Source organism: Schistocerca piceifrons, chromosome 4 (genome assembly GCF_021461385.2).
Source record: "Schistocerca piceifrons isolate TAMUIC-IGC-003096 chromosome 4, iqSchPice1.1, whole genome shotgun sequence".
NCBI lineage: Eukaryota > Metazoa > Arthropoda > Insecta > Orthoptera > Acrididae > Schistocerca > Schistocerca piceifrons.
The window spans coordinates 234,822,272-234,838,396 of NC_060141.1; the positions used below are offsets into that span (position 1 = coordinate 234,822,272).

The window sequence follows — 16,125 nt, forward strand, 5'->3', positions numbered from 1 at the left end:
GCTATGCTAGAGGACAAATGTAAGGATGTAAAGGCTTATCTCACTATGGGTAAGATAGATACTGCTCACAGAAAAATTAAAGAGACCTTTGGAGAAAAGAGAACCACTTGTATGAATATCAAGGGCTCAGATGGAAACCCAGTTCTAAGCAAAGAAGGGAAAGCAGAAAGGTGGAAGGAGTATATAGAGGGACTATACAAGGGCGATGTACTTGAGGACAATATTATGGAAATGGAAAAGGACGTAGATGAAGATGAAATGGGAGATACACTGCGTGAAGAATTTGATAGAGCACTGAAAGACCTAAGTCGAAACAAGCCCCGGGAGTAGACAACATTCCATTAGAACTACTGACAGCCTTGGGAGATCCAATCCTGACAAAACTCACCATCTGGTGAGCAAAATGTATGAGGCAGGCGAAATACCCTCAGACTTCAAGAAGAATATAATAATTCCAATCCCAAAGAAAGCAGGCGTTGACAGATGTGAAAATTACCGAACTATAAGTTTAATAAGTCACAGCTATAAAATACTAACGCGAATTCTGTACAGACGAATGGAAAAAACTGGTAGAAGCCGACCTCGGGGAAGATCAGTTTGGATTCCGTAGAAATATGGGAATACGTGAGGCAATACTGACCCTACGACTTACCTTAGAAGCTAGATTAAGAAAGGGCAAACCTACGTTTCTAGCATTTGTAGACTTGGAGAAAGCTTTTGACAATGTTGACTGGAATAATCTCTTTCAAATTCTGAAGGTGGCAGGGGTAAAATACAGGGGGCGAAAGGCTATTTACAACTTGTACAGAAACCAGATGGCAGTTATAAGAGTCGAGGGCATGAAAGGGAAGCAGTGGTTGGGAAGGGAGTGAGACAGGGTTATAGCCTCTCCCCGATGTTGTTCAATCTGTATATTGAGCAAGCAGTAAAAGAAACAAAAGAAAAATTCGGAGTAGGTATTAAAATCCATGGAGAAGAAATAAAAACTTTGAGGTTCGCCGATGACATTGTAATTCTGTCAGAGACAGCAAAGGACTTGGAAGAGCAGTTGAACGGAATGGACAGTGTCTTTAAAGAAGGATATAATATGAACATCAACAAAAGCAAAACGAGGATAATGGAATATAGTCGAACTAAGTCAGGTGTTGCTGAGGGAATTAGATTAGGAAATCAGACACTTAAAGTAGTAAAGGAGTTTTGCTATTTGGGGAGCAAAATAACTGATGATGGTCGAAGTAGAGAGGATACAAAATGTAGACTGGCAATGGCAAGGAAAGCGTTTCTGAAGAAGAGAAATTTGTTAACATCGAGTATAGATTTAAGTGCCAGGAAGTCGTTTCTGAAAGTATTTGTATGGAGTGTAGCCATGTAAGGAAGTGAAACGTGGGCGATAAATAGTTTAGAGAAGAAGAGAATAGAATCTTTCGAAATGTGGTGCTACAGAAGAATGCTGAAGATTAGATGGGTAGATCACATAACTAATGATGAGGTATTGAAGCGTATTGGGGAGAAGAGGAGTTTGTGGCACAACTTGACAAGAAAAAGGGACCGGTTGGTAGGACGTGTTCGGAGGCATGAAGGGATCACAAATTTAGCATTGGAGGGTAGTGTGAAGGGTAAAAATCATAGAGGGAGACCAAGAGATGAATGCACTAAGCAGATTCAGAAGGATGTGGGCTGCAGTACCTATCGGGAGATGAAGAAGCTTGCACAGGATAGAGTAGCATGGAGAGCTGCATCAAACCAGTCCCAGGACTGAAGACCACAACAACAACAACAACGTTTAGACCTACTAAGCCTCGGGAATTTAGTTCCATGGAGTTAGATTTCATCACTGGGTAAGCTGAGTGTACTAGTGCTGAAGCTGCACATCTGATAGCCACACGCAGTAACAGGGAAGACACAAGCTGTTTGCAGAGAACAATACTGGAGGCAGCATAAGTTGTTTACAAGTGAACTACAGTCCAAGCGAAAGCACAAGTTGTTTTCAGATGTTGTACAACTACATGGAAAACATGAACAGTTTACAAGCGGAGTACAATTTTGGGTGAATCACTATATGCTTACAAATGACGTATACTACTAAGTATGGCACAAATTATTTACAAACAGAGTATAATATTGGGGAAAATTACAAGTTGTTTACGAGTAGGATACAACACTGGGTAAGGCATGAGACGTCTATAAGCGGAGTAAGGGAGAGCCGGGCAAAGTAGCCAGGCTAAGGTCTTCATATTTTTTAAGCTGATTAGCAATAGGCAGAAATGCAGATGGGCCAGTGATTATAATCTACAACTACTGACGCATGATATAGAATATATGTGTGATGTCCGTTCTTTCACAGATGTCTGAAAGAAGAGACATCACATATAATTAAAATGAGGACGACCAACTGATCAGTTCAGTACGGATGTGTACCACGGTTGAACTCTTACGGGAATCAGCAGAATTCCAGGAGGAGAGAGGATAATAGGTATGGGTCACTACATTAGTAGTGTGTAGATAAGTTGAAAATTTGGGTCTGACAGGAGTCGTGCCAGGCTAGTCCATGCAGTTGTGATGGCCACTATGCGCGGATGGCGCAATGGTAGTAGTAAGCAGGACACATGGGTTTGAGTCCTGGTTTGGCGCAAATTTTAAACTTTCCCCAAAGATTTAAATCAACACCCACTGGCAACTAATCTCATTCATTCCCTCGTGTATTGATTAATACAGAATAATTTAATCATCTTAGGATGAAATTAAATACTTAAAACAAATCATTTTTCTAAAATGGCATATAGTCACTTTGTCGGACAGAAGTGGGCTAAGTGGCCATTTGGTTTTAAATTCAAAAATAAGAAATAAAGAAAACTGTTTTAACAAAGAACTCAATACAGTTTATCGTGAAACTTGATTCGAATTACACGTTTCACAAATGGAAATCAAAACTTTGTTCCTCAAATCCTTCATGAGCGCGGAGAGAGCTAAATTGGTACGTAATCCAGTGCTCGTCCAGTCTCGAATCTGAAGACTTTTCTTCACAGTACATGCACTCTGTGATTTCATCCTTGTTGACAAAAAATCTTCTAGGCTGGGTTTCCTGCTGTTCGCAAGCTCCTTTTTCCTGCTTTTCTGTTCTTCAGCTGCTTTCCGTTTTTCCTTCATTTTCTTTTCTTTTTCTTCGCTCTGTGTGTTTGTCGCTTCTACATCACCATTGTAAGTGCTTGCTGCAAGTATCTCCACAGAGCCAGTCTTTCGGCTGGTACTTTTATGTTTCCCCCTACACAAAAGTTGCCAGACACCATGTAACTTGCGCGCGTGGCACACAATACTCATTAAAGCCTGTACTATGGTATGTGAGTGGGGTTCACCTTACAATACAGGATTTTTGTATAGATATTGACCGCGTGTACCTGAATGGTGGCAAATCAGACTTACACCCACTCTGTAATAACAATGATACGTCAAGCAAGTCCGAAATGCAACTACACGTCAGGACGGACAAAAAGCAACACAGAAGATGCTACCAATTTGTTAATAATACGGTCGCCAGCCTAATTAGGCATTAACTGAGTTTCTTCCCTGGACAAGTTGGCAGATATTCGTGCAAAGCAACAAGTAGTAACACTGCATAATATAGTAGAATTTTAGAACCAGAAAATCTATTGAACTGATATTTGCACGTTCTGTAATGATATGAGAAAACCATAAATACATAACACTGCACTATAATGAACACTACAAAACTTCGTACTGTCTATTGATCTGATTAAAATCGCGCATAGGTTACCCTAGAAATAGTAATTTCGAGCCACAAACAAAATGTCAATTTTAATAAAGATAAAACACTGATAAATTTTGACTTTTATATTGACTTTGACTTTTGCTGGTCAAATCAATTTAGAGCGCTTCAGAATTCAAATGAATAAAAAAGGGGGGGGGGGGACCCTGAAACTGTTGTGATCACTGTATTAAAAAATTTGATTACTGAAATTATTATGCGCTCAAGATTTCCAGTATATGAGTTACTACTCTTTTTATCGCATTTACTGCTCATTTAAATACCTTTATATCTGTCTCCAAATAATTAAACTTCTTTGCTATATCAATATTAAAGTTATCTTCCAACTTTGTCAGACCTTCGTTATTCATTTACTGGTTCATTAACAAAACAGTTCTTTAAACACCATTCTAACATAGCTAGGTCTGCAGGTAATTATTATTAACACAAACTTTAATTTTTCATCTCGGGAAACTCGGATTGCACAACATTTGGAAAGGACCCTGTCTAGGTTAGTTGAGAGGATAATTAAATGATAGGAAAGTTCTGGTAAAATTTAAGTTGTTATTAAGTTGTTATTGAACAGTATGGAACAAAAGTAACACTGGTCCATACGAATACAGTACTAAAAGTTTCAACCTGTTTGTATCGATGCAGCGGTTGGCATGCGGCGAGATGGCGAGGCACAGAGCACACATACAACCACAGCTATGGCTCTTGATGTGTCGGCACTTTAATTCTTCCTGGCGTCGCAATACTTTTCCATTTAGTGCCTATGGAATTTTGCCATGCTGTGTGGGTGTTGGAACGGCATTCCCGAGGCTCAATGAAACTACGTCTTCCAGGAGAGCCTCCTCGCTCCAGAAGGTGTTGCTCAGACCAATGCCAAACTCCAACTCCAACTGCTGAGCCCGTTGTGCCGTGCAGCGCCCGTGCGCATTTTCCCGCGCTCGCCTGCCATCCACCTTTTACCGCTCCCTTACAGACAGGGTATTCACCCGAGGTTTTGCATTCTACATATCCTAACACATTGCCTACGTATGGACCAGACGCACATTTACAATTTTAAACATCTTACAACAGTCTCAACATTTGTTACATTTCAGAAATATTACAATATTGCTTGACATTTGACATAAACATTAATATTCGCATTGAAATTTGTTTACAGTTTTCTTAACACAATGACATGAAACAAAAAAGAAATGAAATCAGAACATCGATTACACTAATTTATCGAAAAATCAGATGGAAAAAAAAATTACTTATATGTACAATAGTACAGCGTTGTTGTTGTTACAACCACTGCTGATACGGCCAGTTTGCCTGCATCGACGCCTTTACACGAAAGCTGTATATCTTTTAATAGCATGACCGAACTTTCTGTTATTAATGTAGAGTTATGGAGTCAAAGTATGACACTTTCAACACAGCTCACAATGGCCACTTTGCCCGCCATGGCCACGTTACCCACCTGTCCCCTACAATAGAGAGGCGAGCACAAAATTTTTATTGGTTGCTTTGTAAGCATCATATGTAAGCAGTCGTTTTCTGAACTTGGTAAGATTTATTGTACCATTAACTAATTTTCAGGCCACTGCATGCACAAAGTGAGATTGAGGTGATACAGGAAAAACCGGAATAATTGGATATAGTCCTGCCACATTCAGAATAATTCAGATATTAATAATGAACCGTGTAAAATTAAGGTGTCAGATTCAAAAGGATGGAATTATTGCCCATCCACACACTAAGTTAATGAATATTTAATTTAGATTAGAAATTGTCGGTAGTATAACTAAGCTGTTAGTGTGTAACACTAATAGCATCTTTTCAGCACTCACAAAACAAAGCCAATTAGTGTACAAGCACCCTTAAGTGAAAACAGTTTTTAGAAAGTAGCACCAGAACAACATATCTCTGTGAAGTCAAAATAATAATAAATAATTTCAATTTTCCCATATAACATTGATCTCTGATTATTAGATTGACTCTGAGCAGAACCACAAAAAGCATACTGATATAATAATTATGTCACATGTAACTATTGATAAAATAATAAACCACTGTTTTGGTTAGTCCACATGGTTGGATACTGAATACATACAGTTAATTCTAGCAGTCAAGTGCAACACTTTGTAAAACGAATGAACTTTGAGTATTAACTATTAAGCAGCTCTTCCTTGGATAATTGTCTGTGAGAACTGTTTATATCTAGTTACCGTCTTTTGAAATCAAATTGGTAAACATGAATATTTAATAACACTTTCTGCTAAAAGACTCTTGAGAAAATTTACTACATCAACATTTATGTGATATTTCATTAGTTTCCAAATAATTTTACGTCAAAAGAAAGTACCTTTCTTTTCCAGCACTGTCTTTCACTCAGACGTCGTCGTCCTTCCAGTTGGATCACAAGAACAAATATCATTAATTTTCAGAGCAAAATGACAAAAATTTTCAGTTCAAACCACAGTTTTCAGCTATGGCGCAACTGGCAAGCCTCAAACTCTTGATCATGTCACACACGTAGCAAATGAACAACTAAGTCCATTGGCGACTTGGAAAGTAAGTATCTGAGCTTTTGTAATTACAATCTTGCTGTGTGGTCCAAGTTCTCTTCAGCAAACCACTCAAATTTCAGAAAAAAACACATTAATTGCTCAGACCTCAGATCTTTAGTATCAGTGCATGACCACTACCGGTATCTTAAAGTGTTTTCTCATGAAGTTCGTGTGATTCCTGTGCGAAAATCTTACTCCAAAGTTTTAAATGCTCTGTTGTGTTGAAATGACCTGACAACCTTGCGCAATGAATGCTGTCTCTATGATTCAATGTAATAAAACAAAGCTTTTCAAATGTACTTTCTCTTTCACAGGACATAAAAATTAAACAGAATTTCTCATAAAAATTAACGTTTTCAAATTTATCACCACATAATATCCTTTACAAATCAAATAAAAATGTTCAGTTGTCTTAAAACATTCACATGACTTAAAATACAAAACTGATCTTTGAACCCTTTACCAACATATCAAAATAATTGTATGTCAAAAGAAAGTAGATTCTTTTCCAGCAGTCACTCTTTGTCTCTGGCAATAATTGGCGAGTCTATCTTAATATTGGCACCAAGTCCACTCACACATTCATCTCACACTTTGTTCTCAGTATTACAGGCTTCATTCATGCTTAACGCAATTCATTGATATGTTACAACTGTTTTAAAATATTCTCTAAAGATTATTGTTAGTGACACTGCTATAGTTTTAGCACACTTAAATGAAATAGGTTACAGCTCAATGATCTACCCATCTTATACTTGATGTAACTGCGATCTTAGAGCAGAATTAGTAACATGAAAGAAGCAGTAAAATTTTGTTTAGTAGTTGTCAGGCAGCAACAATGGGACTGGACACGTGCTAATTCTGACGCTTGCTGCAGACTGGATCAACGGCGGCCATGTTGTCAGCAAGTTCGCGGTGCAGCCGGCAGCTGGCGGTAGTGCTGAGCAGAGGCCGCGCCACTACGGCTGCGGCAGTGAAGGGAACTATGGCGGAACCGACGGAGGAGTGGCTGAGGGCGAAACCTTTTGAGGAAATGCCAGGGCCCAAACCACTGCCTATCATAGGAAACACCTGGAGATTCCTGATGCCTTCAGGTAAGGGCGAGGTCTGTTCTCTCTACCTTGTGAAGAAGCAACGTCTCCACTTCTACATGGCAGCTAATCCAACAATCTCTTTAACACTACTTGGATCCCGCAGCCTACATCTTATATAGTCTTCATAACATTGACAGATCTCTTCAACTTTGAGGTTACTAGGGATGCACCCACAATAGAGATAACAGGGCAGGAAATAATAGTACTTCAGTCTTTTTTCAAACCTCACTCATACACACTTCCAGTTAAGTATGTTCACATTATTGCATCCTTTCTATCCACCATTCCATTGCATGTACCCATAATCAGTACTCTTTCATGTATCTGCCACCATATTGCACATGTTCCCAAAGATCAGTCCCTTATCCTTTCATTTATATCCTCTTCTGATGTGCCTGAAACCTGTCCTGAGCCACTACACTGACGACACCGTATTCCACCTTCCAGAACCCTCACTGACCCTTTGGCTCTAGGTCAACCAGTTTGCCTCCAGGTGAGACCAGGGTTTTCTAAAATTAACCCAACCAATAACTTCTGCTCAAAGAATGCTACCACATCATTTACATTCATACTATCCACTTAACTAATCCGCCGAACACCTCACACTAACCCTGACTATAAACTAACTCCTTTTACTAATCATATAAAAAACCTTATACAGGGTAGTCCTTTGATCGTAACCAGGCCAAATATCTCACGAAATAAGCGTCAAACGAAAATACTACAAAGAACGAAACTTGTCTAGCTTGAAGGGGGAAACCAGATGGCGCTATGGTTGGCCCACTAGATGGCGCTGCCATAGGTCAAACGGATATCAACTGTGTTTTCTTAAATAGGAACCCCCATTTTTTATTACATATTCGTGTAGTAGGTAAAGAAATATGAATGTTTTAGTCCAACCACTTTTTTCGTTTTGTGATAGATGGCGCTGTAATAGTCACAAACATATGGCTCACAATTTTAGACGAACAGATGGTAACAGGTAGGTTCTTTAAATTAAAATATAGAACGTAGGTTCGTTTGAACATTTTATTTCGGTTGTTCCAATGTGATACATGTACCTTTGAGAACTTATCATTTCTGAGAACGCATGCTGTTACAGGATGATTACCTGTAAATAATACATTAATGCAATAAATGCTCGAAATGATGTCCATTAACCTCAATGCATTTGGCAATACGTGTAACGGCAATCCTCTCAACAGCGAGTAGTTCGCCTTCCGTAATGTTCACACATCCATTGACAATGCACTGACGCATGTTGTCAGGCGTTGTCGGTGATCACGATAGCAAATAACCATCAACATTCCCCAAAGAAATAAATCCGGGGACGTCAGATCCGGTGAACGTGTGGGCCATGGTATGGTGCTTCGACGACCAATCCACCTGTCATGAAATATGCTATTCAATACCGCTTCAACCGCACGCGAGCTGTGTGCCGGACATCCATCATGTTGGAAGTACATCGCCATTCTGTCACGCAGTCAAACATCTTGTAGTAACATGGGTAGAACATTACGTAGGAAATCAGCATACATTGCACCATTTAGATTGCCATCGATAAAATGGGGGCCAATTATCCTTCCTCCCATAATGCCGCACTAGACATTAACCCGCCAAGGTCGCTGATATTCCACTTGTCGCAGCCATCGTGGATTTTCCGTTGCCCAATAGTGCATATTATGCCGGTTTACGTTACCGCTGTTGGTGAATGACGCCTCGTCGCTAAATAGAACGCGTGCAAAATATTTTTCATCGTCCCGTAATGTCTCTTGTGCCCAGTGGCAGAACTGTACACGACGTTCAAAGTCGTCGTCATGCAATTCCTGGAGCATAGAAATGCAATCGATGTTGATGTAGCATTCTCAACACCGACGTTTTTTAGATTCCCGATTCTCGTGAAATTTGTTTGCTACTGATGTGCAGATTAGCCGCGACAGCAGCTAAAACACCTGCTTGGTCATCATCATTTGTTGCAGGTCGTGGTTAACGTTTCACTTGTGGCTGAACGCTTCCTGTTGCCTTAAATAACGTAACTATCCGGCTAACGGTCCGGACACTTGGATGATATCGTCCAGGATACCGAGCAGCATACATAGCACACGCCTGTTGGGCATTTTGATCACAATAGCCATACATCAACACGATATCGACCTTTTGCGCAATTGGTAAACGGTCCATTTTAACACGGGTAATGTATCACGAAGCAAATACCGTCCACACTGGCGGAATGTTACGTGAGACCACGTACTTATACGTTTGTGACTATTACAGCGCCATCTATCACAAAGCGAAAAAAGTGGTCCAACTAAAACATTCATATTTCCTTACGTACTACATGAATATGTAATAAAAATGGGGGTTCCTATTTGAGAAAACGCAGTTGATATCCGTTTGACCTATGGCAGCGCCATCTAGCGTGCCAGCCATAGCGCCATCTGGTTTCCCTCTTCAAGCTAGACGAGTTTCGTTCTTTATAGTTTTTTCGTTTGATGCTTATTTCGTGAGATATTTGGCCCGGTCACTATCAATGGACCACCCTGTATAATAGACTAATACTACAAACTATCCGAATACTAGGATTACATTCCTCCACCATACTCATCTTCTACAAAGTTTATTCTCTCTCATGCCAATGTCGCTTGAATTTCCACTACACCAAAAGTTTGTCCCACATACCACGTTCTTAGATGCCATTTATTCTGTCTGACATTTCACATCTATCTGTCATCTGTCCGTCTTGAGACCAATTTTTTCATCAGTATTGTGAATCGTTTGTTGCAGGACCCACCAAGAGTAGCAATTGCAAACTACCTCCGCAATTATTAGCTGGATATACACCAATCTCTGTTTTCCTCTGTATCTTTTACCGTCTACAGCTCCCTCTAGTACCATGGAAGTCTTAACACTTGTCCTATCCTCCTGTGTCATCTTCTTTTCCTTTATATTCTTTCTTTGCCGACTCTGTGGAGAGCCTCCTCATTCCTTCCCTTATCAGTCCTCCTAACTTTCAACAATTATCTGTAGCATCACATCTCAAAGGCTTCGATTCTCTTCTGATTCGGTTTTCCTACAGTTCATCTCTCACTAGCTTATAGCTCTGTGCTGTAAACTTACATTCTCAAAAATTTCTTTCCCAAATTAAGACCTGTCTAGCAGATTTATCTTGGTCTTGGCTGATTCCTGTATGATGTTTATTTTCATCTTATCTCACACACTGAATGCCCCTGGAATTCCTACACTTCATGCAAACTTGATAGTAGCCACCCCGTCGTTCCATCTCTGATTGTCACCTTTCGTGGTCTTTCTGCACACACTTCCCACAATGAAATCTTAACCACTTCATCCTACCTGACCACAAAATCCTCCCATAGAGCTGCCCAGCCTGCCAAATTTTAACACTCTACTTCTTTCTCCATGTCAGGGCTTATTTTCTCACCACGCTACTTACCTTTCTCAACAGCTTGGTCTGGGATCTTCCATCATTTCTATCCCACGCCCTTTCCAAGAGGCTTATGCGTATGCTATTAAATATTAAAATTTCAGCTCCATGAAGGTAACATTCAATCAACGTCAAATTTATATAGAGTATACTACATCACTTGATACACAAATGATCAGCATTTCAGCGAGACTGCGCACAGGAAGCAGAAATTATGCGAACAATGATCTGTGTATAAAGAAAGTGGTTGTATGTGAGAAGACAGCATTATTCCTCATACCAGCGTACCCTGTCCAGACTGCAGTTTATAGGTCCACGATGTTACTGCTTGTGCTGGATGGGAAGTCATGCAAATACCTGATCAATGGGTTCAAATGGTTCAAACGGCTCTGAGCACTATGGGACTTAACTGCTGAGGTCATCAGTCCCTTAGAACTTAGAATTAATTAAACCTAACTAACCTACGGACATCAAACACATCCATGCCCAAGACAGGATTCGAACCTGCGACCGTAGCAGTCGCGTGGTTCCTGACTGAAGCGCCTAGGACCGCTCGGCCACCACGCATTGGGTTCAGGAGGGCGATAGTCAGCGCCATGACAGGTCTCAATGGCACCACTCGGCTATAGCCCTATTAAAATTTCTTACTAGTTGATGGCTGTCAATTGCCGCTACAGTGTTACCACATCGGCTGCCGCTCGGTTAAACGCGAAACGGAAACACAGCAGGTCACTTCATAATACTGCAGAAGTGCTGTTACGTGCAACGTGGAGCAGTGTTGGAAGCAGCTGCCGACGGGTATGACGAGAACGCCAGTTTTTTCTGGCCACAGGCAGAACATCGTAATGTGCAATTTATCCAAGAAAACGCCTATGAACAATCTACGGCAGAACTATCAACCGCGTTCGCTTTGTTCGAAGTTCTTAAAGCTGACCTCTAAGAGCAAACTCAAGACAGAGAAAGTTCAGTTTCAGCTCTAAAAGTAAAATGTAATTTCTCATTTTAGTCTGTTAGCGGAAACAATCGTCATACTGGTTACACGAGCCGACGCGATATCAGTCGATGAGCAGTCCTGGTTGTCACTAGGTTGCAGGTTATAAGCGACACAGGCAGGTTCCGGACGAAAAATAAAAGTCATAGGAAGAAAAATGTAAACACAAATGAGAAAGTCCGTACGATTATGAAAATGAGGAGGCAAAGGATAAGAACTAAAATAACCACATTTAAACAATTAACTGACTAAAAATAATAGTCAAAGTCGTTTTCATAAACAATTAAAAATAAAAAAGTTGTCATGTAACAAGATTCGAAGTAATAGCCTTCTGCACATCATAACAGTAATTTACCCACTATTCTACAGCACTACATACATTTTTGTCTCTGTATTTTTCTTCTCCTAGACATCTAATCGCAACAATGATTCGCTACTTTCAAAAAGTTGTTTCTCATGCAACGCCGTATGAGGCTTATCTCCTGTAGGTCGAATCGTACCTTGTGCTAAACGATCCAGTTGTGTTTGGATAGGGCAGTATATGAGACGTGAGTATTTCGTTACCATCGTTGTCTTTGTGTTATTTTTCATGTGGTTATCGTGTCTGATGAAATGCGAAACAAAAGGGCCAGACCCAGGATTCGGAATCAAAACACATCAAGAAAGAAAGCCAGACAAGGAATTGGAAATGAACTGTCCATTTGTTGTGGCAGTTCGGCACTGGTGAACAGTTCTGGGGCGGGGGGCATGAGAAATACGGCCTGCTCCGTGCAGGCCGAAGGGAATTCAATATGTAATTGAAATGACACCCACTGAAAATCTCTAGGTTTTTCGTCTGCTACCGAAAGTTTGCATGAACTTAAACGCCCAGTCAAGGACTATTAACCCCCTCTGAAATACACTGAAGAGCCAAAGATACTGATACACCTGCCTAATATCGTGTAGGGCCCCCGCGAGCACGCAGAAGTGCCGCAATATGACGTGGCATGGTCTCGACTAATGCCTGAAGTAGTGGTCGAGTGAAATGACACCATGAATCCTACAGGAACGTGGGGTGGAGACATCTTCTGAACAGCACGTTGCAAGGCACCCCAGATATGCTCAATAATGTTCGTGTCTGGGGAATCTGGTGGCCATCGGAAGTGTTTAAATTCAAAAGAGTGTTCCTGGAGCCACTCTGTAACAATTGTGGACTTGGGGGTGTCGCATTTTCCTGCTGGGATTGACTAAGTCCTTCGGAATGCAGAATGAACACGAATGGATGCAGGTTTGTAGACAGGTTTCTTACGTACGTGTCACCTGTTGGAGTCGTATCTAGATGTATCAAGGGGCCCATACCACTCCAACTGTGCACATCCTACACCGTCACAGAGCCTCCCCCTCTTGAACAGTCCCCTGCTGACATGCAGTGTCCTTGGATTCATGAGGCTGTCTCCCATACCCGTACACGTCCATCCGCTCGATACAATTTGAAACAAGACTCGTCCGACCAGCCAAAATGTTTCCAGTCATCAGCACTTCAATGTTGGTGTTGACGGATCTAGGAGAGGCCTAAAGCTTTGTGTCGTGCAGTCATCAAGGGTACACTAGTGGGCCTTCGGCTCCGAAAGCCCATATCGATGAGGTTTCGTTCAATGGTTCCCACGCTGACAATTGTTTTGGCCCAGCGTTAAAATCTGCAGCATTTTGCGGAAGGGTAGCACTTCTGACACATTGAACGATTCTCTTCAGTCATCGTTGGTCCAGTTCTTGCAGGACCTTTTTCCGCCTGCAGCGATGTCGGAGATGTAATGTTTTACCGGATTCCTGATATTTACGGTACAGTCGTGAAATTGTCGTACGGGAAAATCCCCACTTCATCGCTACCTGGGAGATGCTGTGTCCCATCGTTTGTGCAGTATAACTCCACGTTCAGACTCATTTGAGTATTGGTAACCTGCCATTATAGCAGCAGTAAACGATCTAACAACTGCGTCAGACACTTGTTGTCTTATATAGGGTTTGCCGACCACAACGCCTTATTCTGTCTGTTTACATTTCTCTGTATTTGAATACACATGCCTATATCAGTTTCTTCGGCGCTTCAGTGCAATTACTCGCTGCCCGCAGGTGACGGCTGTTGACAGTCTTAAGATCTGCAGGGTAAAGGGCTGTAGCATATGCGCCACGGCCCGTTTGTCTCGTAGGCTTCAAGGTGTTCAGGCGCGACACTGAGCACTCAGATTGAAGCAAATCAGTTCCCCCGCATGAGGTGTCAACTGGCAAGTAATTTTAATCAGTCTATAGTGCCGAAGAGGACAGACATACTGTTCGCTCGATTGGAGAGGATCGTACAGCCACCCTGAATCAGAAGATGAGCTTGTTTGCACCAGGACAAGTATCCACGCGCACGGCGCGTGGATCATCTTGAACTGTATGCACGACTACCACTGTTTTTGCTTCCCTACAAGTGGAAGCAAAGAGCGGTGCACCCAACGACAGTCTGGTTACAAGAGTGGTATCCCGTGACGGAAGATGCTACTGCAGACATGGATATTGTTAATGCATAATCCGGGGAGAGGTTCAGAAGATCGACAACTGGTGCGGTTCGCTGACAGCTGATGATCGACGTAAATAAATGTGTTGTTGCATAAATAGGTAGAGAGATCCATTATTGGGCGATTACACTATTGGCAATAAATCACTGCAATCACATCCGTCAAAGAGTTCTGGGAGACACCAACTGGAGAGAGCACGGCCGATCTGCTTGCGTGAAAAGCAGGCACCAGACTGAAGTGCATTGGAAGGATTCTGACAAAAAGTAATTAATGAACTGGAAAAGTGGCTTACCAATACTCGTTAAAGCAATTCTTGAGTGTTAATCTTCGGTCTGGGGGCCATACTCAGATAGGCTTTGTATGGGAGTTCAGAAAGACCTACATCTACATACAGATACTCCGCAAACTACCGTAAGATGCGTGGCGGAAGGTAACCTGTAACACTACTGATCGTTTCCTTTCCTGTTCCACTCGCAAATACAGCGAGGGAAAATCGACTATCTATATGCCTCTGTACGAGCCCTAATTTCTGGTATCTTCGTGATCCTTATGCGAAATATATGTAGGTGGCAGTACATTCATTGTGGAATCATCTTTAAGTTCCGGTTCTCTAAATTTTCTCAGTAGCGTTCCTCGAAAAGAACATCGCCTTCCCTCCAGCGATTCCCCTCCGCAATACTTTTGTTTTTCGAACCCACCGGTAACGCGTCTAGCATCCCGCCTCTGAATTGCTTCGATGTTTTCGCTTAATCCGATCTGGTGTGGATCGTAAACATTCGAACAGTACTCAAGAATAGGTTGCGCCATCGTGCTGTATGCGGTATTTTTCACAGATGAACCACACCATCACGGGTTCGTTTTAAAAGCGTTATGGAGATGCTCGCCAAAATGCCAATGATAGACGCTATTAGAAAAATATTGCGCTTGATGGGAAGTGTTAATGTTAGAATTATGAGAGCGTATGTTCCAAGACGAGTTAACTAACTTGTTATTTCCTCACATTCACTTATCGCAAAATGATGGCGTGAAAATCACATAAATTAGAGCTCGTGTGGAGAGTTCAAGACATTATCGCGCTCGATTCGCGAATGTAATAGAAAAGAGAGAAATAGTAGAAGTACAAGAAATACTCTTCACAACAGTTGTAGAGCTCTAGATGTGGATGAGTAGCCTCAGAGGAGGTCAGGTGGCCGACGCTTTTTGTGGATCGTACAACATGTACATCAAAAAGTCCAAGGCCAGATGAACTCAGGTGCTACGAGACGTTTTTAAAACGTGTGGGCTGTGCACCAGTGGAGGCCTCCGAATAACGGAAAAGTTAGGGATGAGGGCAGAGGGAAGATCGAGGAGGAGGAGGAGGAGATTACTGTTTAACGTCCCGTCGACAACGAGGTCATTAGAGACGGAGCGCAAGCTCGGGTTGAGGGAAGGATGGGGAAGGAAATCGGCCGTGCCCTTTCAAAGGAACCATCCCGGCATTTGCCTGAAGCGATTTAGGGAAATCACGGAAAACCTAAATCAGGATGGCCGGAGACGGGATTGAACCGTCGTCCTCCCGAATGCGAGTTCAGTGTGCTAACCACTGCGCCACCTCGCTCGGTAGGGAAGATCGAAAGACAGACCTTTTGCAGCATAATGGGTCATAAGAATGTCTAGATCACTGTAGCTGAAGAGGAAGAAAACAATCTTCTCAGAGTAATGCTTGGCTGTTCAGATTGACAAGAAACGGAAGCT

At 41.7% G+C, this 16,125-nt stretch overlaps 1 protein-coding gene across 5 annotated transcripts in view; it reads left to right on the top strand.

The window, feature by feature from the left end:
* The window catches only part of LOC124795054 (probable cytochrome P450 301a1, mitochondrial), a 128,256-nt gene that overhangs the window by 22,925 nt on the left and 89,206 nt on the right, over positions 1 to 16,125 (top strand). For all 5 annotated transcript variants that reach the window (XM_047258847.1, XM_047258851.1, XM_047258849.1 and 2 more), the window contains one exon: positions 7,205 to 7,421. In XM_047258847.1, coding sequence (XP_047114803.1) covers positions 7,223 to 7,421 — 199 coding nt within the window. In that variant the 5' untranslated portion in view covers positions 7,205 to 7,222. The remainder of the gene's footprint in view (positions 1 to 7,204; positions 7,422 to 16,125) is intronic.